Consider the following 27633-nt stretch of genomic DNA (forward strand, 5'->3'; position numbering starts at 1 on the left):
AGGCTCTGTGGTGGTCCCCACCCCCCCACCACTTGGTGACGGGACCCAACTTTAAATGTTTAAATAAAGGTCATGAATAAATTAACAGACCTTTCACTGCAATTTTGCCGGCTGTCCATGATCTTAAGTGCAGTGGCCGGCACTCAAACGCCTTCGCTTTCCCATCCAGGGAAAGTTGCTGTCACCGAGGTGGGGAAGAGGGGATGTTAGGATTTTTAGTGTAGTTGGTTGCGGGGGGGGGGGGGGGGGGGGGGGGAAAGAGAGCAGGGAAACAGGGTCAAATCTGCATGTGCAGTGTAGGGGAGGGGTGACCTCTGCACTTTATACAGTTGGGGGTGGGGGAATAGGTGGAGGTCATATATGACATGCAAGTGTTTGGAGGGGTGGGGGAAGAGAACGGAGCAGCCATTTATTCCCTTTGTATTGGGGTGGGGCGGGGGGAGGTACAGGCTTCAAATGTGCAGGTCTGGCAGCCCTTTAAAAATGGCACTGGTGAAGAGGGAGCAGATGCCGTTGCCAGCGTCGCAGAGCCTGTCCCTGCCACGTGATTTGTGGGGGGGTAACGGACTGCCCAACGTATGCAAAAGAGCCGCCATGTGCTAGATCACGGCGGCATGACGGCACGTAGCCTGCACATGTGGGCCACCATTTTTATTACCCGCTGTTGCTCCTAGTGATGGGAGAATAAGGTTCTGCCCATTATGGGCATAACACACATGACAGACTCAACATATGTGACTAATGCAAGAAACATTATAAAGAGGATATAAAATCTCCTTGCACCACAAAATGGTAGAGAGCAGTTTTGTACAGACATTGTTGTACCCTTTTAAACAGATCATCACAGTATCTGGGCTAATTTGAATTAAGTATTTCCCCCCACACCCACCCCCAACTTCAGTTTCTGCCCCTGACCAGAGAGATTAATCAGGCCTTTTTAAAATCAGCTGCTTTGCTGATGTTAGCTGCAAAGCAGAAATATAAGTCAGCAAATTAAGATATAAAACCATTTCTGCTTTCAGGTCAATTGATACTAAAATACTTTTGGCCAAAGAAAATGTCAGCCATCGAGAGGAAATGTCTAATTTCTGCAGGAAATAATTAGATGAATGGACTGTGTTAATCAAATTAATCCAAACAGGAGCACTGAAAGCCAACAGATAGGCTGCTGCAACTTCTTTTACATATACTAATCGATCCCCATGCTTTGCATGAAGGGGAGTTAAGAGCATGTGCAGCTTTCAGTTCAAGCAGTTACATTATCAGGGAAATAGTTGGACCATGGTGAGAAGGGAAAAGGAGTAGGAGTTAAGAGTAGTGGTTAAAAATATGATCAGTGCCAAGCCCTCTACCGTCAACATCTGGAGGGTGGTCACCATTGACCAGAAGCTCATCCATATCAACATTGTGGCTAAAGCAGCACAGTGTAGGTTGCATGCTTGATGGATCATCCTCGACTCCTCCAAGCACCATCGACAAGGCTCATGTTAGGAGTGTGATGGAATGCTCACTGCTCTCCTGGCTAGGTGCAGTCACAACAAAAGAAACTCAGCAACACCTAAGGCAAAGAAGTTAACTTGATCGATGCTCCTGCCACAGGACTCGATATCCACCCTCTGCCTCATCATTTGTGCAACACGGCTGCAGGATGTACCATCTACAGGATCCACTGTAGCAACTCAACAAGATTTTACATGGATCCAACTAGATACAGCTTACCATTTTCAAACTCTTTGTTCTTCATACTTTCTGCAATCCCTTCTGGATTATGAATCACTGAATCATCTTCTCCGGGAACTTTGCCATGGTTGTCCTTCAACTTTTGCGGATGCAATTCTACACCTGGTTGAGGCACTGCACCTTCAACGTTCACCTCAGGTTCCATCTTGGCTGGCTGTTCCTTTTGTTTTGATTCAATCTGTGGGGCATTTCCAGCATCGTTGATATTGTTTTCAATATCTTTTCCCTGTTCTTTTAATCCAGGCTTAACAATCTTCTCTTCCAATTCTTTCATCTTTTCATTAAAATTGATTTTCACCTCTTGCTTTCTATCATTTGGCTGTTCAGCATTTACTGCTGGAAGCTTCTTCTCATTTGATTCATCACCATCCTTTCCTTCATCAACAATGACTTCATCATGTGGGATAGGTGGTTCATGTCGATGAGCCTCTCCCACTGGATGAGCAACCCCTGCAAATAAAGAAGAAAAAAAAGCTAGATGCAAATTCTATAGTATTCCTCCGCAACCTAAAATAGTAGCTAGGAATTTTTGGATTTTTAGGCAGCTGTCACTCAATTGTAACTTTAAAAATGCATTTATCATCCTCCATTTTGGAAGTTTTTCACCATTCTCCAGTTCTTCTCATCATTCCATTCCCATCTGACAGACAATGCAGATATAAGTTACAATTTACAATGGCTGTATACAATCATGATTTATGAAAACGTTGATACTATGTTTGAACGTTTCTGCTTTCTATAAGGCAACATGCAGCAGTAATGTGTCAATCAATTCCACATGGCCAATGTGGTTGCAGTGGACTCGAAAGCAAGGATGACTAATCAATTTTATTCTACATAATATTCATAAATCTCAATGTAGCTGAATATCTCATGTTGATCAAGCCAACAAGCTGGCCAGTCCTGTGATGTTACTTAGGGGATGAAAATCCAGCCGCCTAGTGGCTTGGGAGCCAAATTTGGGTCAGAAGATGGATGGGCCCCAGGACAAAACTTCAATGCAGTTCCTAAAGTTGTTGGCTACATTTCATAATTAAGTTGAAATATTTTGTGAAGAAATTAAATAACCTGATAACATTTTGAAAATATATACTGAGCTATTTGATCAGCTTACTTTCTCCTTCCTTTCTTGGATAGCTTTTCCTTGCTCTTCATACACAAACTGTTGCTTCCATATGTGCTTGACCGTTGGTCATTGGTGGATATATACGGTTTTGCTCATTTTAATTCACCTAATGACATCAATCTGCTATTCTAGTTACACTACTGTCAATTATTTCATTAAAAATACTTAAATGCCACTTTTAAATAAAGGTCCATTTCTAATTTACTAGTGGCAATAAACATTAACTGGAAATTTGATTCGTTCAAAACATTTCTCAAGAAATACCTTTAAGCTGGTCTAATTTTTAAAACTGACCAACAATGCAGAGTGGAATGTGCATCTCTCTCAAACTCTCAATAAGCGTTGTCCTAAAGCTTGGTACTCCCTAGATAAAAAGGGAAGACTGGAAAGGAAATTATCCCTGGGCTGTTCTTGTAAATCTTCAAGGACTAGCTTGCACAAGACTGATAGAGGAGCAAGGACAAATGACTGCCTTGCTGTTCAGTACAGAAATGGAGCAAATACGAATTTGTACTAATGTCAGCAGTAAAACCAAGCAGTCAGTCTATAAACAGCAAAATCTTCAATTTCAATTCAAAGTGAATTCCCATACAGCACCAACTTGCAGTACCTTGGTCAGGACGATCCAGCTGCACTTCCTCACCTTTGTCATTCCTTCCTTCAGGTGGATCAATTGGGACCTTTATCTGAGGTTGTTCTACAACATCCTTCTCTAACTTTGGACGATCTCGATCGTCACCAGCCTCTTTAAGCACATTGTTTTGAACTAAAGGAACATAACATTCATATTATTAGGACATTATTGTGTTTATAAGAACTCTACAAGCAACTTAAACAGCTATTAATATAGAATTGACTAGTGCAAGATCTTTATTTAGTAAGCAGGTACTTTTAGTTGTGAATTGAACAAATCTAGGCAATGCTTTGATATTTAAGGTATTCCGCAAAGTACTACTCAGACTGGATTCAGTAAGTGACTCCAGAGAACTTTTAACTCTGTAAAAATTTCATGTTTAGATTATGAGAAAGTTTGGTTGACCATTTTTGCAAACCAAAATCGATGTTTGCATTAAAAGGTGCACATGCCTTGCACTGATCTCTACAAAGTCACTAGTTCAGCCATAGTAAAGTTCTATTTCTGCTCCACCTGCTTTCAGTTAGTTTGTCTGAGCTGAGTTAGCAAGTCTTTATTGAGCTGAACCCAGATAGGTCTAGACATGGCAGACATTAGTTCTGAGACTGCTCAAATTAATGCATTCTATACAATAGAATCAGGATCATTAACAGAGGTTGAAAGGCATTTGTGGCTTCAAAATTAAACTGTGTTCTTAAAAACTGCAACATAATAATTACTTAATAGATAACTAACTAGAAAATTTGATTTAGTCTCTTAAAAGTTATTGCTTTTAGAAAGGATAGTTCCCAAAATGATCAGTAGGTGGCAATGTACACCACTGCAACTATGGGAACTCAGAAAATAGTACCTGAAATACAACATCTGTCACTAATTCGTTGTCATATTTAACTCTATTGGAGTATTGAATGTGCTTTGCAACCGAAAATGTGACAATATATTGGTAAATTTCTACTACTGGATATTTAAAAACAGAAAATGTTCAAATCTACAGAACTTTATATAGAATTGTAACTTCACGCTCCTACATCTGTCCTTCATGGGATCCGTTTTAAAAAAAAATGCTGTTCTAATTTGTGCCAACTTGATTTCTGAAACACTATTTTATTTCAATTTTACTTTCACTGTTTGGCAATCAGATGTTTTTTCCCCAATCAGATAGGAAGACAAATGGTCTGCTATTTCCTGATAGCTTATCCTCCCATAAGCATCACAGACCACACGTTTAGTACAAACCAGGCTAATGGACCATAGCACAACCAAGCACTGGGGAGCATATTGCATTTCTGACGGTTTCAGGAGCAGGTTTTGCTATTTACTGAAAGTCTGTCCTTGCACATCCAGCCAAGATTTTGCATCCAATATTCTGCCAGGGTTGAGATTAGCAAAATCATATCTATTGTGACCAGTGTTTATAAACCTTTTAATAACTAAGTTGGCACAGTGAAGAAAACACACAACAATTTCCAGTTTATTCTCCAAATACTGCAAATGATGATCTCTAATGTCATACATTGTTCTGCTCTGCAAGCAAGTTACTTGTTATCTGAAAAATGCTACCCTTTAATCAGCTGCCAGGAGAGAGAACCTTCCTGCCCATTTCCTCTTGCTGACAAGATGATTTGATTAACAGGAACACCACTTTTGAGGAATTACAGCACAAACCTGCAACGCACCTTGTGCGCTAGCCAGCTACGTCTTTGTATCTAAATCCACTTTCAAATATCGGAATTAGAAAATTACTTCTGCAGATTTTTTTTTGAATAGTCTAGTAGCACTGTACATTGCATTGACTTTTTTTTAAAAATAAATGGTGTAGTGTCATCATTTGCACTAAACAGTGCTAAAGGTTTAGAAATTAAAATCCTGGGCACAGATTCTAATATGCCAGCTTTCTCCGGAAGTGTAAGCATGTGCGAAGGGGTTGATTTATTATAAATAATTCTTGTGTAGATAATTGATCACCCATATCTTTAGCAGAACAAACCCTTAATTTCAGAATTAACAGAAGCATAATGTTAAACTGCAGTGAAGGGCAGAGTATAAAACTAATAATTTGTCTGAGTATCGGTAGGCATGTATCTCTCAACAGTCCTACCTTTTGAGACCATTAGAATTTCATAAGCAGTATCATGCAAGTCCTTAAACAGCCACATATCACTACAATCTTAGAACAAATTAAACAAATATTTCTTTACCAGTAGCTATAGCATGATATACATGTATTTCTACACTGGAACAAAGAACCTCATGATTAAAGCTGTCAGCAATTACTCCTGTGCTTTTGTCAGCTCCTTCACCCTGTTCCAAAACAGGGCATGCATTAAGGTTATATTATTCAGTGTTGGTGTGGGATTAGAGAACAGTATTCCAAATCTCATTGAAAAGGCAAGTATTTCCAACGCTGAAGGCTTGAGAAAGTTAGCAGTTATTAGTGAATTAATCCATGGGGAGGAAAGCAGAGAATTTATATATTGATATAATACAAATTGATTCAGAGAATTATTTCATTTCAGAAACTTAACTTCTGTTTCTTCACATTCCTTCTGTTCTCCTATTTTACAATTTTAACACTTCAGAAGATAAAAAAATGTAAACAAGTCTGAAAGTTGTGAGATTTAGTATTTGCCAAATCTTTAAACAAGCCTAATCAAGTACCAATACCCACTCCAAAACTAGTGATCTGACATGTGTAATAAATAGAACTACTGCGCCTTTACATTTCACTTATAGGGTAGATGTAACAGAATCTGGAGTTAGGGCCTCACCAAGTAAAGAGCGAAGTAGAATGTGACATCTTGGAGGAGGTAATTTCGCTTAATCTCAGTCAGTTTGGGGTCGATGACCAATTTACACAACATAAATTTAACACTGATACGATACCCCAATGCTAAATTTGTAGTATGAATGCACCGTTAATAGTGGAGGAGTATAATGTGAGCTTGGTGCACTGGACAAAATATAAGGCTACTGAGAATAGGAAGGTACTAAGAAAAACAAAAATATCTCGAACAGCCACAGCTGCTAAAGTTATCAGGGGCTGAATTTTACCAGCCGCGTGTCGCAGCGCAGGGGCCGGTAAAATTCTGCGGGGAGATCCGCCTCGACCCGCGACCTCGAGAAGGGCCCACCGCCTATTACCGGCGTCAGGGGGACCTCGGTGCTGCCCCCCCCCCGCCCTTCATCAGCATATGCAAATTGACCGTAATCATATGTAAATAAACTAACCTGTAGGCAGTGGCCGTCCCACGCAAATATTATGGCCGCCGTTAGTGCTTCGCGCGCCTTTGGAACCCCACATGGAGTTCCCAGGTAAGAACCTGTTGGGGAGGGGGGGGGGGGGAATAAAATTTTCAGGGCGGGAAGGGTAGAGGAGTGGGGAAAATCAATTTTTATTGGATGTGGGGATGGTGGGAAGGAGTAAGAGACCAAATGTTAGAAGGTTGGGGGTGAAGTTTGGGAAGGGATTAAAGTATTTTTTGACATTAAGTGCCACTTAAATGACCATTGGGGGGGGGGGGGGGTGGGAAGGGCCTCATCATCTTTATTAATTGTTAATAAAATATCTTGATTACTGTACCTGTAAAACTTAAAATTAATTCTAAGGGCTTAAAGCCCTTTAAAAATGGCACCAGTGCGGTGGCGTCGGACGCTGCAGCTGGGGACGCAGTTGCTGCCCCTACATGTCATTGGGGGCGGCCACTGCGTCCTCTCCATTTAAATGCACCCCCGCGCATAATAGCGCGGGGGCTCCGCAGCAACCACCGAGTTCAAAGGGCGCTGTGCCGAATAAAATTCAGGCCCAGATGTTTCTACGCAATGAAATAAGTATCTAAGTACTTAATTATTGAAATCACACCACACTCTAGTATGGATTATCATCCCTAACTTTTAAGTTTGAGTAATGCAGCTTTCAAAAGCAGCCCACATGATTATGGCATACATCTATTTACTGAATTTATTACAAATCTGAAGTTTTTAAATATGGACACTAAAAAATGTCATCTGCCATGCTCATTTAAGAAATCCAAACAATTATGAGGTACATCATCACATCGTAGTATTTTGAATTTGGTAGAAATCATGAAAAAGACTCGAGTCAGAGCTTATACTAAAAAAACTAAATAATGTTGTCGGTTGTCACCAACTTCACTGAGGTATTCGGGGTTTTTTTTAAAAACACGAAAGGATCATTATCTTGTAATAAAGCAAGCCATTCTAATTAGTTTGGCACAGATGACCAAAAGACTTGAGGTATTGAAATCACAGGCAACTGAGCCAAGGAGATGCTGATGGATGGCAAAAGAAAACCTTGTAACAAATCTCTGCTCCCAAGTCTGGGGAGAAAAGCAGGTTGCAGTATATCACTGATTCGATATAAACTCTTGATCTAAGCTGTGCCACAGAGGGAGGTTCAAAGTAGAAGCAGAGCACTTTCTCCAAAAGGAGTGGGGCAAGAGGGGGAAATGCAGTCATTTTTTAAAAACCGTCAGGCAGCCAATGTGAGATGGCCAGTCAGAAACAGTTTCTGTACACAACCTCCTGGATAAACTATAATGTAATGATCGAGGAGACCAAAAAGAGATGGAAAATAAATGAAAAGTTTAAAATTGTAAGTTCTTAACTGGAAAAAAAACTGATTTTTTTTTTTTAATTTCAGAACTGCTGGGAATGCTATAAATTTCAGAATGATATTGCTATTGTATTGGAATTAAAAACAATGGTTAATGCTTAGACCCTGAAAAATTAATATACAAGTATACTCACTCATTCACATCAGCTACCAATGATTCTGAGTAACCCTTTTCAGCCTTCTGGTTAAGAGACAGCAATAAAACAGCAGCATAAGAACTATTTAGTCTGAAGAAACCTTGAACAGTGCAGTTTATTTGGTTTGAAAACTATAGTTCTGTCTTCAAACGGCTAAAAGAGTTTATTTTGTGTAACTGCAAGGAGAATTAATTTGGTATTGAGTAGATATTTTTTATCCAACTTCAGGTTAGCTATTCAGATCGTAAGAAAAATGCCTAACAGTGAAGTCCAAATGTGCCAAGTTTGTATGAAAACTGAAAGATATATATTTAAACCTCACTTCTTCCAAGGGAATTTCAATTCCTTTGCAAAAAGTATTATTTCTCGTCTATGTCCCTAATTTAAATATTTCCCAGTCCTCACCCGTTAATCGTCCTCACCAACTGAGAAAATGCTTTGCTTCTAGTGGGAACTCTCCTAATAATTCTATCAAAATCCAGAACTTATGAGAATTGCAAGGTTGCAGCACCTGCACAGACAAAGCATCTTCAATTGTTTTTTTTTTACATAAACAGCAGCAGGGTTGGAAAATATAGTAGTATTCCGTTGCAGGGACTAGGATTTACAACTACAATTCATGGTAAGTTCCCGATCACAACCATGACTCACCATGGGGGAGGTATGGCATAGAGATAAAATACTTCCCAATAGGGGTGCAAGGACAGTCAGCAAGTCACCATGAACCAGTGCATGCATCCTACCTGGTTCCTCCAAGAGGCTAAAGAAGCCCAAGTGCAAGAGATTCAGAATCTTACAGCACAGAAGGCGGCCATTTGGCCCATTGTGCCTGTGCTGGCTCTTTGAAACTACTATCCAATTAGTCCCAGTTCCATGCTCTTTCTCCACAGCCCCAAAAATATTTCTGTATTTCAAATATTTATCCAATTAATTTTTGAAAGTTACAATTGAATTCAAGATAATAGCTCGCTGCATAAAAATAATTCTCATCTTTCCCCTCGTTATTTTGCCAATTATCTCAAATCTGTCTCCTCTCGTACTGATCCTCCTCCCAGTGGAAACAGTTTCTCCCTATTTACTCTATCAAAACCCCTCATAATTTTGAACACCTCTTGAACCCTTTTGATACTAAGGAGAACAAAAGTCTCTGATATCATTCTTGTAAATCTCCTCGGCACCCTCTCCAAGGGTGCTCAGAATTAATAATACTCCAGCTGGGTCCAAACCTGTTATTTATAAAGGTTTAGCATAAATTCTTTGCTTTTGTACTCTATGTCTCTTTTTATAAAGCCAAGGATCCCATATGAGTTTTTTTTTTATAAAAGAGTTTAATCGACCTGTCCTGCTACCTTCAAAGATGTGTGTATGTAAACAGGTCTTGCTGTTTCTGCATGCTCCTTTTAAAATAACACCATTTAGTCTATACTGGCTGTCCTCATTCTTCCTTCCAAAATGCATCACTTCACACTTCTCTGCATTAAATTTCATCTGGCAGGTGTCAGCCTGTTTCACCAGTCTATGTTTACGTCCTACTGAGTCTGCTACTATGCTCTTCACTTAACTACTCTTTAAAGTTTTGTGTCATTTGCAAACCTTGAAATTTGAACTCGAGGAAAAAGGTTTTATTTATGTTAATGATTTAAATTCAGTAAGAACAAGTTGAATAGCATGGTGCCTGCCATGTCCTTGGGGTGTACTAATGTCATCTGTGACTCAGCTGATAACACTCATGCCTCTGCCCCAGATGATTGTGGGTTCAAATCCCACTTCAGAGACTTGACCACAAAAATCAAGGCTGCCACTCAAGTGCAGTACCAAAGGAATGCTGCACTGTCAGAGGTGCAGTCTTTTGGATGACATGTTAAACCAAGGTCATGTCTACTCTCTATAGTGGATGTCAAGAATTCTATGGCATTGTTTCTAAGATGAGCTGGAAAGTTATCCCCAGCGTCCTGGCCAATGTTTGTACCCCGAACAACATCACAAAAACAAATTATCTGGTCATTATCACATTGCTGTTTGTGGGAGCATGTGTGCAAATTGGCTGACATTTCCCACATTACAACATAGACAATACTTCAAAAGTACTTCATTGGCTGTAAAGCACTTTGGGATGTCCTGAAGTTGTGAAAAGCGCTATATAAATGCTAGTCTTTCTTTCTTTAAAGTGTTTACAATGAATTACTTTTCAAATATATTCATGATTGTTTTGTGAGCAAGCTCCCATAGACAGCAAATGAGATAAATGTCTAGCTAATCTGCAGTTGTGATGTTAGCTGAAGGTTGAATGTTATAGTGCCATGAGATACTTGTGCCCACCTTAAAAGGGAGACAGCAGCCTCAGTTTAATGTTTCATCCAAAAGACAGCACCTCTGATCAATGCAGCACTCCCTCAATTCTGCAAATGAAGCATCAGCCTAGAAAATACACAAGTCCTGGAGTGGAGCTTGAATCCACAATCTTATGACTCAAATGAGCACGCTACCCAGTGAGCCACAGCTAAAATGAATAATTAGAATGCCAGTCCATAACCTACAGTGCCAAAGGACTTTCAACTCATGCTCCTATTGGTTGTTACTCTACTCAGTCTGAAGTTCCCTTCAGTTAGTATGTCACTAACTATGCCATCTGAGGAAGGAGGGGAAACCTACTCAGGAAGAGATTATTTTCCACATTGTCTAGCTCATCTGATGAAGGAGTGTAGCTGTGGCATCCATGGAGATATTTATAGACTGATCCCTAATGATTTGATAGAGTTCCAGGAATATCTTTTGGAGAAGGAGAAAAGGAAGAAATTCCAAATAACTAGAGTTAACAAATGACACCAACTTCAACCACTGTGACAGGGAAACTCCTTCATAAACTCCCCATACCGACAACACTTAGAAGAGTTTTCAAACTTGCGAAATGTAACCATTACAGGTGTGATAATCTTTTTTGCCTTGTTCTGCTATACTACTATCTAATATTTATTGGAGAAAAGTAATAGAAAATGATTTTTGTAAATGCCGTTTTAATTTGTTTTCTGAAAAATGTTAAGAATATTTAGTGTGCATGCAAAGGGTTAATTAAACATTAACAGAAAAAGAATTAAAATGCCAAGTCTTCAAATGAATTAACATGGACAGATTTCAAGGAACTTAAGTGCGCACAAAGCTTAAAACAGTATGAACCACACACTGTTCTGAATCTCAGCCACACACAAAGAGGAACTTCCTGACCAGTCAACCTTTGGCCTTTTCATCAAGTGACGTACATTCAGAATGACATATACGGCTTTCATACACATTCTAACGAGGCCCCCACACTGAAAAAGGGCAGGAATCTACAAAAAAAAAAACAGAGCCCTTTCTGCATTACAAAACAGAAAGGCTGATTAGAACCAAGAAAAAGCTTCACTATGGTGGGTTCCTCTGAGATGCAGCCTCATAACACATCTGTGGATATAAAAGCTAAGAATGGATAAGCTGTTCTTATAAACTATATAATGAAAGATAGTTTTTGCAATCTTGAAGAAAACAGGGATTGCTTTCAACTCAGTATGCTGAAGATACCCATTGCTACCCCAAATTGCCTATGCACCTAAATTTTAACAAGCTGCTTTCCTCACGTTCTGCCAAAAGCATTATCCCCATAGGGAAGGTACTCCTCTCATCTCAAATTTACAGAGTACACTATTAGTTGGTTTTAGTGAGGCAATTCTTATTTATTCTTCTCAAAATACTGCATTAGCCGTGCCCTTTCAAGGTATTTAGGCATAAACCTAAACAGCCAGCCAGATTCGGCTAGCTTCAGAGTTGGTCACTGGCCACATATAGGTAAAGTCTGCCCCTGAATTAAGCTCTTGATCATTTGTACCCAAATCCTATACTCAGCCAAAGAGCTTTCAAAGCTTCAGTAATTCAGAAGTAGCAAGGTTTTGTGAATGTTGTTTACATTTTTACTAAGTAAAGGCAGTATGAATAGCCCAAGATGTATTGAAAGGAGCTGTTTAATCTAAGAGTTTGTTAAAGGGTTTAACTCCATCATCAATATGGCGTCTTTTTTTAATTAATAAAGTATTAGTTAAGGGTACCCTAATAGCTCAAGTGGTTCAACGCTTGACTTCCAACCAGGCAGTGATGGGTTCATGTTCCAGGAGGCGTTACCCATGTTCAGATAATCTGTTGTAAGCGAACACCACACTATAGTGAAGCATTCCTTCAGCAAGTGATGTTCGAGTTTTATACCTCCTGCATTATGATGGCATAGTAGAATTAACCGCCCAGACCTCATCAACCTAATTAGAATATGTGCAGTGGCGAGGAACCTACATGCTGCAAGTTTGTTGTTACTCAGAGTTGTATGCTGTCACAAAGCCATAGAGTTATACAGCACAGAAATAGGCCCTTCGGCCCACCGTGTTCATGCCGGCCATCAAGTACCTATCTATTTTATTCCCATTTTCTAGCACTTGGCCGGTAGCCTTGTATGCTATGGCGTTTTAAGTGCTCATCTAAATACTTCTTAAATGTTGTGAGGGTTCCTCCCTCTACTGCCCCTTCAGGCAGTATGTTCCAGATTCCAACCAAACTCTGGGTGAAAACATTTTTCCTCAAATCTCCTCTAAACCTCCTGCCCCTTACCTTAAATCTATGCCCCCTGGTTACGGACACCTCTGCTAAGGGAAGAAGTTTCTTCCTATCTACCCCCCTCATAATTTTGTATACCTCAATCCGGTCCCCCCCCTCAGCCTTCGCTGCTCTAAGGAAGACAACCCAAACATATCCAGGTCTCTCTTCATAGCTGAAGTGCTCCAGCCCAGGCAACATCCTGGTGAATCTCCTCTGCACCCTCTCCACTGCATCCTTCCTATAGTGTGGTGACCAGAACTGTACACAGTACTCCTGTTGTGGCCTAACTAACGTTTTATACAGCTCCATCATAACCTCCCTGCTCCTATATTCTAAGCCTCAGCTAATAAAGGCAAGAATCCCATATGACTTCCTAACCACTTTATCTACTTGTGCTGCTGCCTTCAGTGATCTATGGACAAGTACAACAAGGTCCCTCTGTACTTCCTTGTATATTCCCTTGCCTTGTTAGTCCTCCCAAAATGCATCACCTCACACTGCTCAGGATTAAATTCCATTTGCCATTGCTCTGCCCATCTTACCAGCCCAGCTATATCGTCCTGTAATCCAAGGCTTTCCTCCTATTTGTGACACCAATTTTCATGTCATCTGCAAACTTACTGATCATACTTCCTATATTCACATCTAAATCATTAATGTACACTACAAACAGTAAGGGTCCCAGAACCAATCTCTGCGGTACACCACTGATTACAGGCTTCCAATCGCAAACATCTCTCTTAACAAAATCAGAGTAAGAACCTCATAATGAGAACATCTGGATGGTTTAATATTAGGGACAGGAGGATTAAAACAAACATTGTAGAATGGGCTCTATGTAAATGTTTATTTCCCTTTACAAGTTGTCCTTATTTATTTCTATGACCAGTTGTGATACTGAAGAAATACATGTTATAAATTATATACAGAATAGAAACATGAATGAATGCATTCTGGAGTACCGTCTGTTGAAACCCGTACACGTGTATTGAAGGGGGTCAACAGGCTTCAATTGTACTTTGTTAGAACAATGAAACGCAGGTGGCAATTTGTTACTCTTAATAGCTACTAAATCTAGCTAACTCTACAGAATTCGGTTTAACGTTATTCAGACCCATTGACCTGCATCTGATTCATGTGCACTCAACAGCAAAAGAGAAAATATTAGACTGCCTCACAGATGAGATTTTTACCAACAGTGTAAATTAGAACAAACCTGAATATGGATTTGTGGAATGCTGGAGAGATTATATAATACTACTACAAAAATAAGTTGACAGGGCTAGAATAGAATATGATTTAAATAAAACTACTGATATTATAATTAATGTAATAGATGGCTAACTGGTAAGCCTCTTGCTCATCACTTGCATCTCTTGCTCATTATAAATTTGCATCCCACGAATACATATTTTTAAACCTGACAAAAGGAGTTGTAAACAAGACATATAAATAGGCAGCCAGTGAAGGTGAATGGGAGAGGGCAGTAAATTACATTCAAATCAAGCTGGACATAACTGACATATCAAGTGCAACAGTCACCTTCCCCCAACCTCTCATTCTAGGCAGTCAGAAAATAAGCTTCTGCTTGGAACAATCACCATATTTCCAATTTTAGATACAACAAAAACTTGTTACACTGCAAGAATATGACAGATGATAGTTACAAATATGAATTCCTGCAAATGCAGTCCAAGACACAAAACAATTATGCAATTATTATTAAACAAATACTCAAAGATTCCAAAATTTCATTTGGGTGACACTGAAGCTTTGGAAAATGTTCAGACAGAAGAAAAACATCTTAGCTATCCAGATCGGCTTAAAGAGCTGTGCCCATAGACTGTAAAGGAATGTGGGCACAGGAGCAATTTGACTGAAGTCTCCAAAACAATGCAAGCACTAGATTATGTACAAATTGACAAATTATTTCAATTAGTTTGAGGGGACCAGCAGCATTTTATAAATTACGCAAGGGAGCAAATAGTTTAGATATTGGGTGTTGTTCTTTTCACAGAGAATAGTAAACCTAAGGAACAAGTTACAGGCTTTTGCAGTGAGTGCTGATTCCCACTATATCTTCAAGAGACAGCTGGGCCGGTTCTTGGCTGGGGTGAAGATCACAACGTACAAGAGAAAGGAAGCAAATAAACAAGTCACGGTGAATGTGGTCTCATGGACTAGTTTCAATCCTGGAGGAGTTTTCCAGTTTTTTCCCCCCTTTAATTGACCTCGGATTTTTTACAATCTGTTTTTTGTTCTTCCCAGGAGACTGCACAGCACCTAGAGGGTGAGGAGTTTCTTGACATGACACATAAGGAATCACAACTGTATGGCACAGGCTGGATGGACCAGTTGTTCTTTGCCTGAGTGACATTTTCATATGTCTGGTGTTAAAATGAATCTCTAGTAAGGGTCATGAAAATATATGCAGATTCCTTAAAAGTGAATTACAAAAGCAGCAACAGCTTAAAGACCACAGAAATCACAGATGCCAAATGATAGCAAGGTATGCAAGCAACTGCCACTTAGCATCGAGGAAATGCTCAGTAACAACAGGTGGTTGATTTCTGTTCCAATTTAGGACAAAGGAAATAGTTCAACTGTGAGGTCCCAACATGAATTGCATCGAAGAATAGCTCATAATGAATGATTTCCGAGAGTGTATGCAGTCTCTTTATTTTGCCTTATAACGTAATCTTATGGCTGCATCTCTGAAAGGTTAACAAGGGATTTTATACGTGGAATTTACCCCAAGTCACCTGTTACTTTCTTGAATACCTGCCTTTCTTCAACAATGTCTTATGATTCTCATCAGGATGGACTCAAAACAAATGCACAATTAAGTGAAATAAATGCATAGTTAAAAAAAAAATCCAATAGGTGCAAATATATGGAAATAATATCATGTCCCAGCACGCATACAAATTCAAAACTATACCTTGAATGTATTTGCAGGTCATCCTTTAAATATACATATACAAGATCGTTTTTCCTCATTCATGAAAATGCCAGTTATGTCTATGTGATTTGAATCCAGACAAGCATCCACTGGTAATGAAGAATTTTGGGTGTGATGTTAGAGAGTAGGCATCCACCACCAGAGATGAAAAATTACAGAAAAATAACCTGCTCATTCTGAAATGAGATGTAGTTTCCAAATATATAATCTTCAGAAAATATTAGATACAAAGTGCTTTCTCTATATTAGTATGAAGCAGTATTTTTAGACTGCATATAGGAATAAATACTGATAGTTGAAAGTTGTACAAATGCACTATTATCCCAATGGTTAGAAATTTATGTACATTTTTAATTTCTGCATATTTTACATCTTTCTTCAACACAATGGGCAACAGTTTATTGTATAACCCCAGTTAATATTTATTACACTGCAATTTCCTTTATACTTAAATGATACTGGGCAACAGTGTTCTTTGATTTCGGCATGTGTTTTCATAGGCTTACAACCTTTCACATCTGTCACACAGCCTCTGTTGTAAAGCTGTAATCTCAACAAGTACCACTCACTGCCTGTAGATGTCAATTAGGAGACAGCTGCAGCAATTACTGTGTGACACATGCCAACTCTTCAACAGTTACACGTGTATCTGGTCCAAATAAGGTAATTTTGTTTCTCAGTTCTGCCTGTACTCCTAATATCTTCAACGGAACAACAAATTTGGGTGGGCAATAACAGCCTGTGTTTATGCTGATTTACTCCAGGTAACCACCTCCCCCCTGCAACCAAGATGAAAATTTGCATTACCTTCTCTGCTGGGAAATTCAGATCAGGCAGGTACCAGTGACTATATTCCATATAAAAGTACAATAGAAGCTGTAAACTACATTTTTATTGAGGCATGTCTGTCACAGCGCAATGCAAGGTTTCCAAGCAATAATGGAAGTGGTGGACAGACACACTTGTATTAGACTAGAAAATGGCCAATATGCTTACTTAGCTGCAAAATCTGAACGGAAACCAATTTACATTCTTCCTAAAGTTTACATAAAAGATTTTGATTCTTAGGTTTCTGTAATCTTGATATGAGTACAATTATAATTAAAATCCTCAGATTACTGGATTCTACACCCTCTATATGCAATGAGGAAATACCAAGACACAGAATTAATGTGCAAGGCAAGTTTACATATTACTTTTGTGCATTTAAATTTTGGATCATTAATGGAAATCTGACATTTCTAAACCAAAGTCTTAGATTCTTCCAATGAAAAAGAGTTATATTTATTCCTGAAATTTGTAGCTCACTACAAGAAACCAGATGATTCCTTAGTTGTAGACACTGCACAACAGTAAAGTGGAAAATGCCAGCAGGGTTTAATAAACTTAATTTTACATTTTAGATCGTAAATTACACTTTTTTATTTAAAGAATTGGCTTTAGGCACTTAAACCCATCACTGCTGAAATCATGGATATTAAGCATTTTTTAAAAATCCTTTAAAAATGTGTAAACTGTATTGTGACTGTACAAGTTTCTCTCAAGCTAGCCATTTCTGCAGCAGGATGTAGAATTAAAGGGAGCAAGAGAATGTGAATTAACATATTCTTAAAGTTTAAACGATCTTCAAGGAGCTATATTCATCTTATATGAAACAATTCAAGTTGGAATACACAATAATTATGGTAATCTAACAATCACCCTGGAGGTTGTTTTGTATAATGCTGGCAAAATAGTGTAGCACTTAAGACTTTATGAGTGGTGTCAGGTTTTACAAGCTGAGTGTGTTGGACTATAAAACCTGTGTTCCCTTGGAATTACAATCAGCCAATTCTCATAGACTAAGCAAATTCCAGGAGCAGTGGTTTACACACGCACACGACTTACTTGAGGGCTGCTTTTTTTTTCTGCTGCAGTATTGTTTACCGGCTCGTCTGCAGATCTAATAAATTAATAATCTTACAGACGTAAAAAAAATTGTTATCTAGGTAGCATTCATCTACATAAAAAAAGCTCTACAATATTTATCAGAGACCTAACTTCTACATGAATTTTTGTTTCATATATTTCCACTTTTTAAATGCAGAGCATTAGCAAATATCGACATAACCTCTGAAAATGTAGCAAAACATACATATTTAGCTTCAAAGAAGTCTGGGCCTGAAAACGAACTCCCTTTTGGATAATGTTAAAAGGTAATAAGTCTCTAATTGGGTAAACACTGTGCAGTAGTATAAGGACTAAATGTAGAACATCTTGGGGAGCTGCAGCGAAGTTCTAGGTGAACAGTCTCAATGTCACCATAGAATAATCTACTAATCCAACTCCAGACCTTCATACAAAAGCCAAAATATGGTAGTGCTGGAAATCTGAAATAAAAACAGATAATGCTGGAAGTGCTTAACAGGTGTGGTAGCATCTGTGGAGAGAGAAACAAAGTTGATGTTCCAGGTTGCTGACTCCCAAACTGAGAAAAGTTAGAGATGTAATAGGTTTCAAGCAAGTGAAAGGGGGAGAATGGGAAAAACAAAAGGGAAGGTCTGTGATAGGGTGGAAGGCAAGAGAAATTAAATGACAAGGCGCTAATGCTGCAAGGCCAAAGGAAGTGGTAATGGAACAAGTAAAGAAACAAAAGATTGGTCTAAAGGAGGTGTGAATGGCAGAACTGTGAACAGTTGCCATCCGCAAGAAAGGAAAAAAGCAAGACAAAGACCAAAGCCAAAGAAAAAGGAAACAAAATACAGAAAAAGGTTACAATCTGAAATTGTTGAACTCAATGTTAAATCCGGAAGGCTACAAAGTGCCTAATCAAAAGATGAGGTGCTGTTCCTCGAGCTTTCTAGAACTTCACTGGAATGCCACAAGAGACCAAGGACAGAGAGGTCAGAGTGGGAGCAAGGTGGAGAATTAAGAAAAACTATGTCTGCCATTATATAGGGCAGTATGATCATCAACTAAGACCTGCTAAATAAAGGGATCCTTAGCCATGGCTATTCAAAACTTTAATATCTTCAGGAAGGATAGGAATATAAATAGACTGTCTGTTAAGATGTTTACTAAATAAAGTGAAAGGTAATGCTCCAGAAATATTCCGGGTTTTTTTTAAGTCTCTTTAAAGACCCCACACCAAATCCAAAATGTGTTTTCTTTCCTTCAGTACTGAGACTTATTTTCCCTTTTTTGCTCTCTATTTTAATTGTACTTAATATTCGGCATTAGCAATGAACCAGTGAAGGTTTTACAGGTGCTACATGAAAGACTTCTGTATTTTGAACGCTGAAATCATCTCGGTAAAATGTGGTTTGATAATAATAGAACAATCTTCGTGTAATGAATGATACTCGTAAGTCATTGAACTAAAAGTGAGTGATTCTTTCAACAGGCTAACTGCAAAAAAATTAACCATTTTACTAATAAATGTATGCATGATATTCCTCTCCATATGAACAGATTAATGCCAGAAATGTGTTCAAAGGGCTTGTGAAAAACACCAGGCCCATCCATGGGTTTTTTGTTTCTGGTTAGTAGTTTCATTTTGGTTGGGGTCATGGTTTCAACAGCTCGTTTTGTGAATAAGGCCCTGTTTATGTTACCCAAGCGGTGCTCCCTGTTTTGGTCAGTTTAAAACCTGCTTCACAGTATTTTCTGTGCACTCTTTTGTGTGCTTGCGCTATGTTTCAGGGCACAAGCAGAAGATTGTGTACCATGTATTCTGCGTGTTAACTGGCTCCCTAAGGTTCCTGCATCATCTGGGACTGGGACATTGGCAGCTATGTAGCCTGGCAGCAAATTTCCCCCTTTATAATATTTTCACCTGCTAAAAGGGTGAGTGTGTTTAAATTCAGACAGTTTTATATTACAATAAAATAAATATATTCTATATCCATTAAAATAAGATTCTGACATGTTCACTGAAATAAATTCATTATACGTTGCTGGAAGTATAATTAGACTAGCCTATTTCATAAGCACAGACTTATTCATCAGTTAGAGCAAAATGCTTCCTGAATAGTAGAGATCTATCCACTGGCTTCTACTGGTTCCCCTTCATATACTCAATAATAGTTTTCCTCACTGTGATACTCTGGACAAACTAAATGTAATATAGATTCAATGCATTAGATTATTTCAACAGCATTCTAAAACAAATAGAAGTAAAACAAAAGATTTGCATTTATATAGCGCCTTTCACGACCACTGGACGTCTCAAAGCCAACATGAATAGGATGGGAATAGAGGGATACGGTCCCCGGAAGTGCAGAAGGTTTTAGTTTAGGAAGCCATCAAGATCGGCGCAGGCTTGGAGGGCCGAATGGCCTGTTACTGTGCTGTACTGTTCTTTGTTCAATGAAGTACTGTTGAAATAATCACTGTTGTAATGCAGGAAACGCAGCAGACAATTTGCACACAGCAAACACCACAAACAGCAATCTGATGATGTCCAGACAGTCTATTTTTTGTGATGTTAAGGGTTAAATATTGGGCAGGACACTGGGGATAACTCCCTTGCTCTTCTTTGAAATAGTCCCATGGGATCTTTTACATCCATCTGAGTAAACAGATGAGGCCTTGGTTTAAAGACGGCACCTTCAACAGTGCAGCGCTCCCTCAACTGCACTGGAGTGGGACTTGAACCCGGAACCCAAGGGAGAGAAACAACATTGTATGGAGATTTTCCATAACTTTGCTAAGTGGTCCTGAGTGGCCTCCCATTAACTAACAATTAACAACCAATGATCAAGTTTATCTGAACTTCTAAACACTGAATAACTTTGGATTTTACTAATGGCTATTATCTAGCCAAGTAGATTAGACATTCATCTCCAAACCAATTACCAGATATGTATATATCTGCTTGCAGGTTGAAAGTAAAAAATGGTATACAATATGGCACATCATTGCAGAGGTACCGAGTCATACAGGAGTCATAATCTGATCCTCAATGTTAATATCACAAAGGGTTGTAGTATTCTACACTACTCTGAATAATTTACATTACCCGGTATGACACAGGCTTCCATCCAGCACCAAAATTATTCCGAGTATTAAATAATTGTGACAAATAATTTAAAATTTCACAAGGAAAATAGGCAACATTGCAATTTTTTTTCACTCTATGAAATTGTAAATCCTTCAACATGTTATTGCCTTGCACAGGTATCAATTATCCATAATTTACTTTGAGGTATGACTTGTAGAAAAGGTCTGTGCTAGCACTGCATATGGGGCGAGCATGTGGTTACATTCTACATGATATTAAACAGTCTTTCAGATATCTGTATTACCTTCTATTTACTGTAGTTTGGCCGAGTGCCTTCTGTTGCAGCCTGCCTATCAATTTATACCTTGTGATAGATAATGCCAAACTCCATCACCAACTCCTGCTAACTGTTTAGCCTGTTCCATTTATTCCAATCCTGTAGGTGAAAACCAATGCTCCTTAACTCTTTGTTAAAGCACACAGAGCACAACATTCAGAATCACTGACAGCATGCAATAAAAATGTTGTGAACTATAGCCTTGCTGTGGATTTGTTGTCACCCAGCCAGATCTACCCAAATGTTAACACAATCTAGACTCTAGAAACATAAGGGTACAGAGCTCAGGCTCCAGGGATATCAAAGCACACCAAAGAGGCAGAAGTAACATGCCTGGGTGTTTGAGCTCTCTCTGGGTATTCTTCGCAGTGTAAAAACTTCCTTTTTTTTTTTATTCGTTCCTGGGATGTGGGTGTCGCTGGCTAGGCCAGCATTTATTGCCCATCCCTAATTGCCCTTAAGGTGGTGGTGAGCTGCCTTCTTGAACCGCTGCAGTCCATGTGGGGCTCGAACACCTACGGTGCTGTTAGCAAGAAAGTTCCAGGATCGTGATCCATTCGCATACTATAGTTTTATCCTCCCTATAATACAACTGATGAAATATTGCACATAGCTGTAGCTGAAGTCATGGTCAAGTTTGTGTTGCTCTGCTTTCCAATTATAACGGCTTCTTTTTGTATGCCATACATGAGGCCAGTGGGTTTCAATTTTCACGGAACAAACAAACTGCGGACTGTGATCCCAAAACACAAATAAAAATCATGAATTCCAATGAAATAAAAAGCTATTTAAATTGCCTTGAGCACTTTACTCAGGAATATTTTTCAGCTTTTTTTTTTTGATTTGTCAATTTTGGGGCTGTCAGCTGTTCTTGTTGGATTTTCTGAGCTTTTCAGGGTTTCCTGTGGGGTTCACAAGTCGGATAAAGCTCAGTAGATATTTTCTAAGTGTAAAGTTGCGCAAAATAAACCAAAATTAAAATTTTTATGCTGCAAGTATTTTACAGTCATTAACTACTAACCTAGTGTGATTTTACAAAGAATCTGTTCCTGTTAGGAGTTGCAGTCTGAGCTCGTAATAACCAGTTCACATCACCTAATGCACTGGATTGTTATGAAGTGTTATCAACTTCAGTATACAGCACAGATAAAGTGTCTTCAGTTATCAGATTCCATTTTTGCTTTTGAGGTAAAACTTTTACTTGACTAAAAATTAGAAATATATTTGAACACACTGAAAAACCTGATCACCAAACTATGGGTGAACAAAGATATTCTGGATTTATTTTTCTTTGCTCTTCATAGTGAGATTGCAACAAATTCAATATATGTTTTGGAAACACAGGAAAACATTTCAGAAAATGTTAAGTACCTTAAGTATTACGATAAGCATTTTTCTTGCATGGACTGAGGCCTCGTGTATCCTTGGAGGATTCTGGTAGCAGTTGCATACCAAGTATTATAAGACCAACATAATTTGTGTCACTGAAGTGAATACTGAGATGTATGAAACACTCCTTAGTTTCTATTCTCAAGTAGCACTGACTGCTAGTCATTCTGTGACCTTGGGACAGTGTCCTACAAAGTATTGCATAAAAATGCTTAATGAAGAATAAACCAGAAGCTTTCCCATTACTTTTTTAAAAATTGATTCATGGGATGTGGGCATTCTTGGAAAGGCCAGCATTTATTGCCAATCCCCAATTGCCCTTGAGAATCTCACGATAGTAAGTCCAATATGAGACAAGAGTATTTTTGTTGGCAACACAAAATTAAAGATTTAGGTAGAGATGCCAAACAGCTTTTCTATCACCACCATGCATTTCCCTAAATCCTCATCCCATCGAACACCATGCAAATGCTACTGTCACTTTCTACTCTGTATTAGTTCCATTCCTTTCTTCAGAACAAAAACATGTTTTCTCTTACTGCAGATTTCTTAGCATCATACCACCGCCTCAGAATACAGGAAAGTGTGCGCTGGTACTTCTTCCCCTAATGTGTCTCTGTGATTCCTTTCCTTGTAATGGGGGAAGAAAATAGAGAGTCAGATAGATAATGCCCATCTCCCTCTCCCTTTCCCACAGCACCTTCCTAAGCAAACAGGAAATGCAACACCTGCCCTTTCACTCCTTCCTTCCAACTGTTCAGGGCCCCAAACACTTCAAGGTGAAACAACGATTAGCATGTACTTCTTTCAATTTAGTATATTGTTTTTGCTGTTCACGATGCAGTCTCCTCTACATTGGCAGACCAGATGCAGATTGGGTCATCACCTTGCTGAATACCTCCATTCAGTCCACAAGTATGACCCCAAGCTTCTGGTTTCTTGTTTTAATTCTCTGCCCCACTCCTATTCTGACCTCTCTGTCCTCTCTCCTAGACTACTCCAATGAACCTCAACAAGAAGCTCGAGGAACAGTAACTCATGTCGTGATTAGGTAATTTACAATCTTCCAGAGTTCAACAATTCCAGATCATAACCATTGCTCCCATTTTCTCAGACAGCAGGCGCTGTGAATGATTCTACTGTTGTAATTTACAGCTCCAATAAACGCACCTTTATTTACTTTCCTTGCCCCATTAACCATCCCTTTTGCCTTACACCATCAAACCTTTTGTCATTTAATCACGCCTGCCTTCCACCCTATCATAAACCTTCCCCTCTTGTTCTTTCCTCCCTCCACCCCACTCCACCCCTGCTTCTGTATTTGTTTAAAACCAGTTACGTCTATAACATTTTCTGGTTCTGACAATAGGTCATCGACGTGAAACAATAACTCTGTTTCTCTGTCCACAGATGGTGCCTGAACTGCTGAGTATTTCCAGCATTTTCCATTTATATTTCAGAATATGCCACTGTTCTGTCTCTGGAAATGAAACATCTTGGCAGTACATGACATCAACTGGCCAAATAATGAAACTCACCTGACTGAAGAAGCTTTTCACACAACCCTTTCACTGCAGTGTTAGCTCTCCCAAAAGGCCACCATTGACGAGGAGATCCAATACTAGAACAGCTGCACCAGCTCAGCCTTCTACAAACTACGGCAGTGAGTGTTTCACAACAAAGACCTCTCCAAGTCAACTCAAGTCTGAATGTACAGAGCAATTGTTGTCACCACATTCCTTTACTGCTGAAAGACCTGGACTATGTATCAGTGACACATAACAGCGCTAGAGAAATTCCATCAGCAATTTCTCCACCGCATCCTCCGGATTCAATGGGAGGACCGTCAAACAAACACTAGTGTTCTTTTGAAGCCAGCTTCACAAGCATTCAGGCAAAACACCTACAAAACCAACTTCGATGGACTGGACATAGTGTCCAGATGGTTGAAAACAGTCTCCCTTGCCAGGTCCTGTGTTCTCAACTCTCAAATGGCCAGTGTTCCAGAGGAGGACAAAGAGAACGCTTCAAAAACACTGAAGCTCTCTTTGAAGCACGGCAGCATTGACACTGATGACTGGGAGGAACTTGCTACCAATCGTTCAAAATGGCGACAAATTGTCCATCAAGCTGCATCCTGTTTTGAGTTCAGATGCCTTAATGATGAGGCAGAGCGGCGGCAAAGGAAAGAAAAGAAAGCGTATCCCTCGTGGGGCTTCGTGCTCCATGTGCCCAAAGATCTGCAGGTCAAGCATCAGCCTGTTCAGTCACCTGAAGACCCATGGCAGAAACTCGCGATCTTGAGGAGGCGCCATCCTCGAATTGAGGGACAGCTGACAACTAGATGCAAGAGTTTTGTTGAAGATTTAATGCTACAACAGTCGGTTATGTGCACAATCAAAATGTTCCTACCATTCTCACTTTTGATTTAGAAGAAAAAGGTATCAGACTGCAACACAAACCCATGAGTGCCTGTGAGCTCGAAAAGGAGTTTTACTCCAGTCAAATTTTAACAGTCCACAGTAAATTTAGGAATGCCTCATTAAAAAACAAATGTTAGAATATAAAATTTCCATTCTCCCAATGTACAAGTAAGGAATTTTACCTCAATTTCATGAAATATACCTGAAAAGTTTTATAAAATCAAATTATATTGTTAGAAAAGACTTACTTTGATAGTGTAGTTAACTTAAATAAACTTCCAAATACTACCTCCAAACCTTTGATGAGCTTTTGCATTGGAAAACAATGACTATGTTTTAAATAGTGAATGGAGAGGTCGTACAGAACCACAAGGGAGAGATGAAGATTGCTACTCAACAATTATGTCATTTTAGAGAGGAAACTACCGGAGGTGGCCAATATAATCAACTTAGTGTACCGAATTTTTCAGTTGCAACATTCAGCTACACTCCACCTGCCCATTCCCATGTACTCAAAAAATTAACTGGATTGAAGGTTGATAAATCCCCTGGACCAGATGAGCTACATCCCAGAGTGTTGAAGGAGATGGCTACAGATATAGTGGATGCATTGGTGGTTATCTTTCAAAATTCTATAGATTCTGGAAAAGTTCCGGTAGACTGGAAAGTAGCAAATGTAACCCCACTATTTAAGAAAGGAGGGAGAGAGAAAACAGGGAACTACAGACCTGTTAGTTTGACGTCAGTAGTAGGGAAAATGCTAGAATCTATTATAAAGGATGTGATAACTAGACACTTAGAAAATAATGATATAATTGGGCAGAGTCAACATGGAATTATGAAAGGGAAATCATGTTCGACAAACTTGGAGTTTTTTTTTTTGAGTACGTTACTTGTAGCTTAGATAAAGGAGAACCAATGGATGTTTAGTTTAGTTTAATGATACAGCACTGAAACAGGCCCTTCGGCCCACTGAGTCTGTGCCGACCATCAACCACCCATTTATACTAATCCTACACTAATCCCATATTCCTACCACATCCCCACCTGTCCCTATATTTCCCTACCACCTACCTATACTAGGGGCAATTTATTATGGCCAATTTACCTACCAACCTGCAAGTCGTTTGGCTTGTGGGAGGAAACTGGAGCACCCGGAGAAAACCCATGCAGACACAGGGAGAACTTGCAAACTCCACACAGGCAGTACCCAGAATTGAACCCGGGTCGCTGGAGCTGAGGCTGCGGTGCTAACCACTGCGCCACCCTGTATGCTGTATTTGGATTTTCAGAAGGCTTTTGATAAGGTCCCACACAGGAGGTTAGTAAACAAAATTAGAGCACATGGGATTAGGGGTAATATACTGGTATGGATTGAGAATTGGTTAACAGAGAGTAGGAATAAACGGGTCATTCTCAGGATGGCAGGCTGTTACTAGTGGGGTACCGCAAGGATCAGTGCTTGGGCACAGTTGTTCACAATCTATATAAATGATCTGGATGTGGGGACCGAATGTAATATTTCCAAATTTGCTGATGACACAAAACTAGGTAAGAATGTACGTTGTGAGGAGGATGCAAGGAGGCTTCAAGGGGACCTGGACAGGCTAAGTGAATGGGCAAGAACATGGCAGATGGCATATAATGTGAGTAAGTTCGAAGGGTTTTAGATGCACTATTCCTTGCTCAACTTGGGATTTATATAGAACGTGAATCTAGACAGTGAGCATCAGCAGGGATCCTCACCTGACATCTACATGCATACACACACATACATACATACTTCTAGTGGATGCCATTAGATAGCAATCAGGTCAAGAAACCTGAATGATTTTCCTCTGCCTAACCCATGGTTATTAAAGTCAATTGTAGCTCCTCTACAGCAACCTTGAATCAGAACAGAATGGGGTGGAATCCTGGACCTTCCTGATCTCAGCTACTCACTGAAAAAACTAACTGAGCTTCTTAAATTTTATTTACTTTAAGGAAGCACTAAATCTTAATAATCTCATTTCCACATACCATTCATTTCTCCAGTGGGGCATGGAGCCAATACAGATGTTTTCGCTTGATCACCACAAAATACACAAATCAAGTGAGCGAGGAATGGTCATTGAACAAAGAGCTGCTCTTCCCACTTCAATTACATACACCATGACGCTATGTGCAGTATCACTTCTACAAAACTCATAATTGGCTGGGAATCAGTTACTCATCTTCAGTTACTGGACAATCTTGTGGGGAAACTATATCAGTCTGCCAGCTCATGACATGGAAACTAAATTCATGCTTTTTTATTGTCACAGTTGCCAGACCAGACAAGTGCTATAAATCACAACACATACCAAAATGAGACTGCCTTTAATTCTGGCACAAATCCATTTAATAATTGTAACAGCCGTTGTATTTGGTAAAAATTTACCTTCAACAAATATGAAACACTGTAGAGCGAAGCCAAAGTACTAGAAAGTGATTCGGATATGGAAAGGAAAATTGTGAGGTAGGCACTGTAGTATGGCCTGAAGCCAACAATTAAGAAAATCCTGGGGAGTGTGAGGAAGAAATTCCAAAACAGCACAAATAAAAGAATACAGTAACAACTGCAGTTAACTTGAATTGAGAGGTTTGCTTGAACTAAGAAATCAATTTAGCACAAA

At 39.3% G+C, this 27633-nt stretch overlaps 1 protein-coding gene and 1 long non-coding RNA gene across 4 annotated transcripts in view; one reads left to right on the plus strand and one right to left on the minus strand.

Moving 5' to 3' along the window:
• Nucleotides 1-27633, minus strand: part of slc38a10 (solute carrier family 38 member 10) — a 131830-nt gene that overhangs the window by 14581 nt on the left and 89616 nt on the right. For 2 of the 3 annotated variants that reach the window (XM_068058201.1, XM_068058200.1), the window contains exons 12-13: nucleotides 3477-3632; nucleotides 1720-2190 (exon numbers count right to left, since the gene is read on the minus strand). In XM_068058201.1, the coding sequence (XP_067914302.1) occupies nucleotides 1720-2190; nucleotides 3477-3632 (627 nt within the window). The remainder of the gene's footprint in view (nucleotides 1-1719; nucleotides 2191-3476; nucleotides 3633-27633) is intronic. The other variant, XM_068058202.1, reaches the window with a different exon arrangement.
• Nucleotides 10908-16679, plus strand: LOC137384328 (uncharacterized). Its single transcript, XR_010977570.1, has 3 exons — nucleotides 10908-11193; nucleotides 16376-16509; nucleotides 16611-16679. It is a non-coding gene; the product is annotated as an uncharacterized lncRNA (long non-coding RNA).

This window comes from Heterodontus francisci, chromosome 26 (genome assembly GCF_036365525.1).
Source record: "Heterodontus francisci isolate sHetFra1 chromosome 26, sHetFra1.hap1, whole genome shotgun sequence".
NCBI classification, from domain to species: Eukaryota; Metazoa; Chordata; class Chondrichthyes; order Heterodontiformes; family Heterodontidae; genus Heterodontus; species Heterodontus francisci.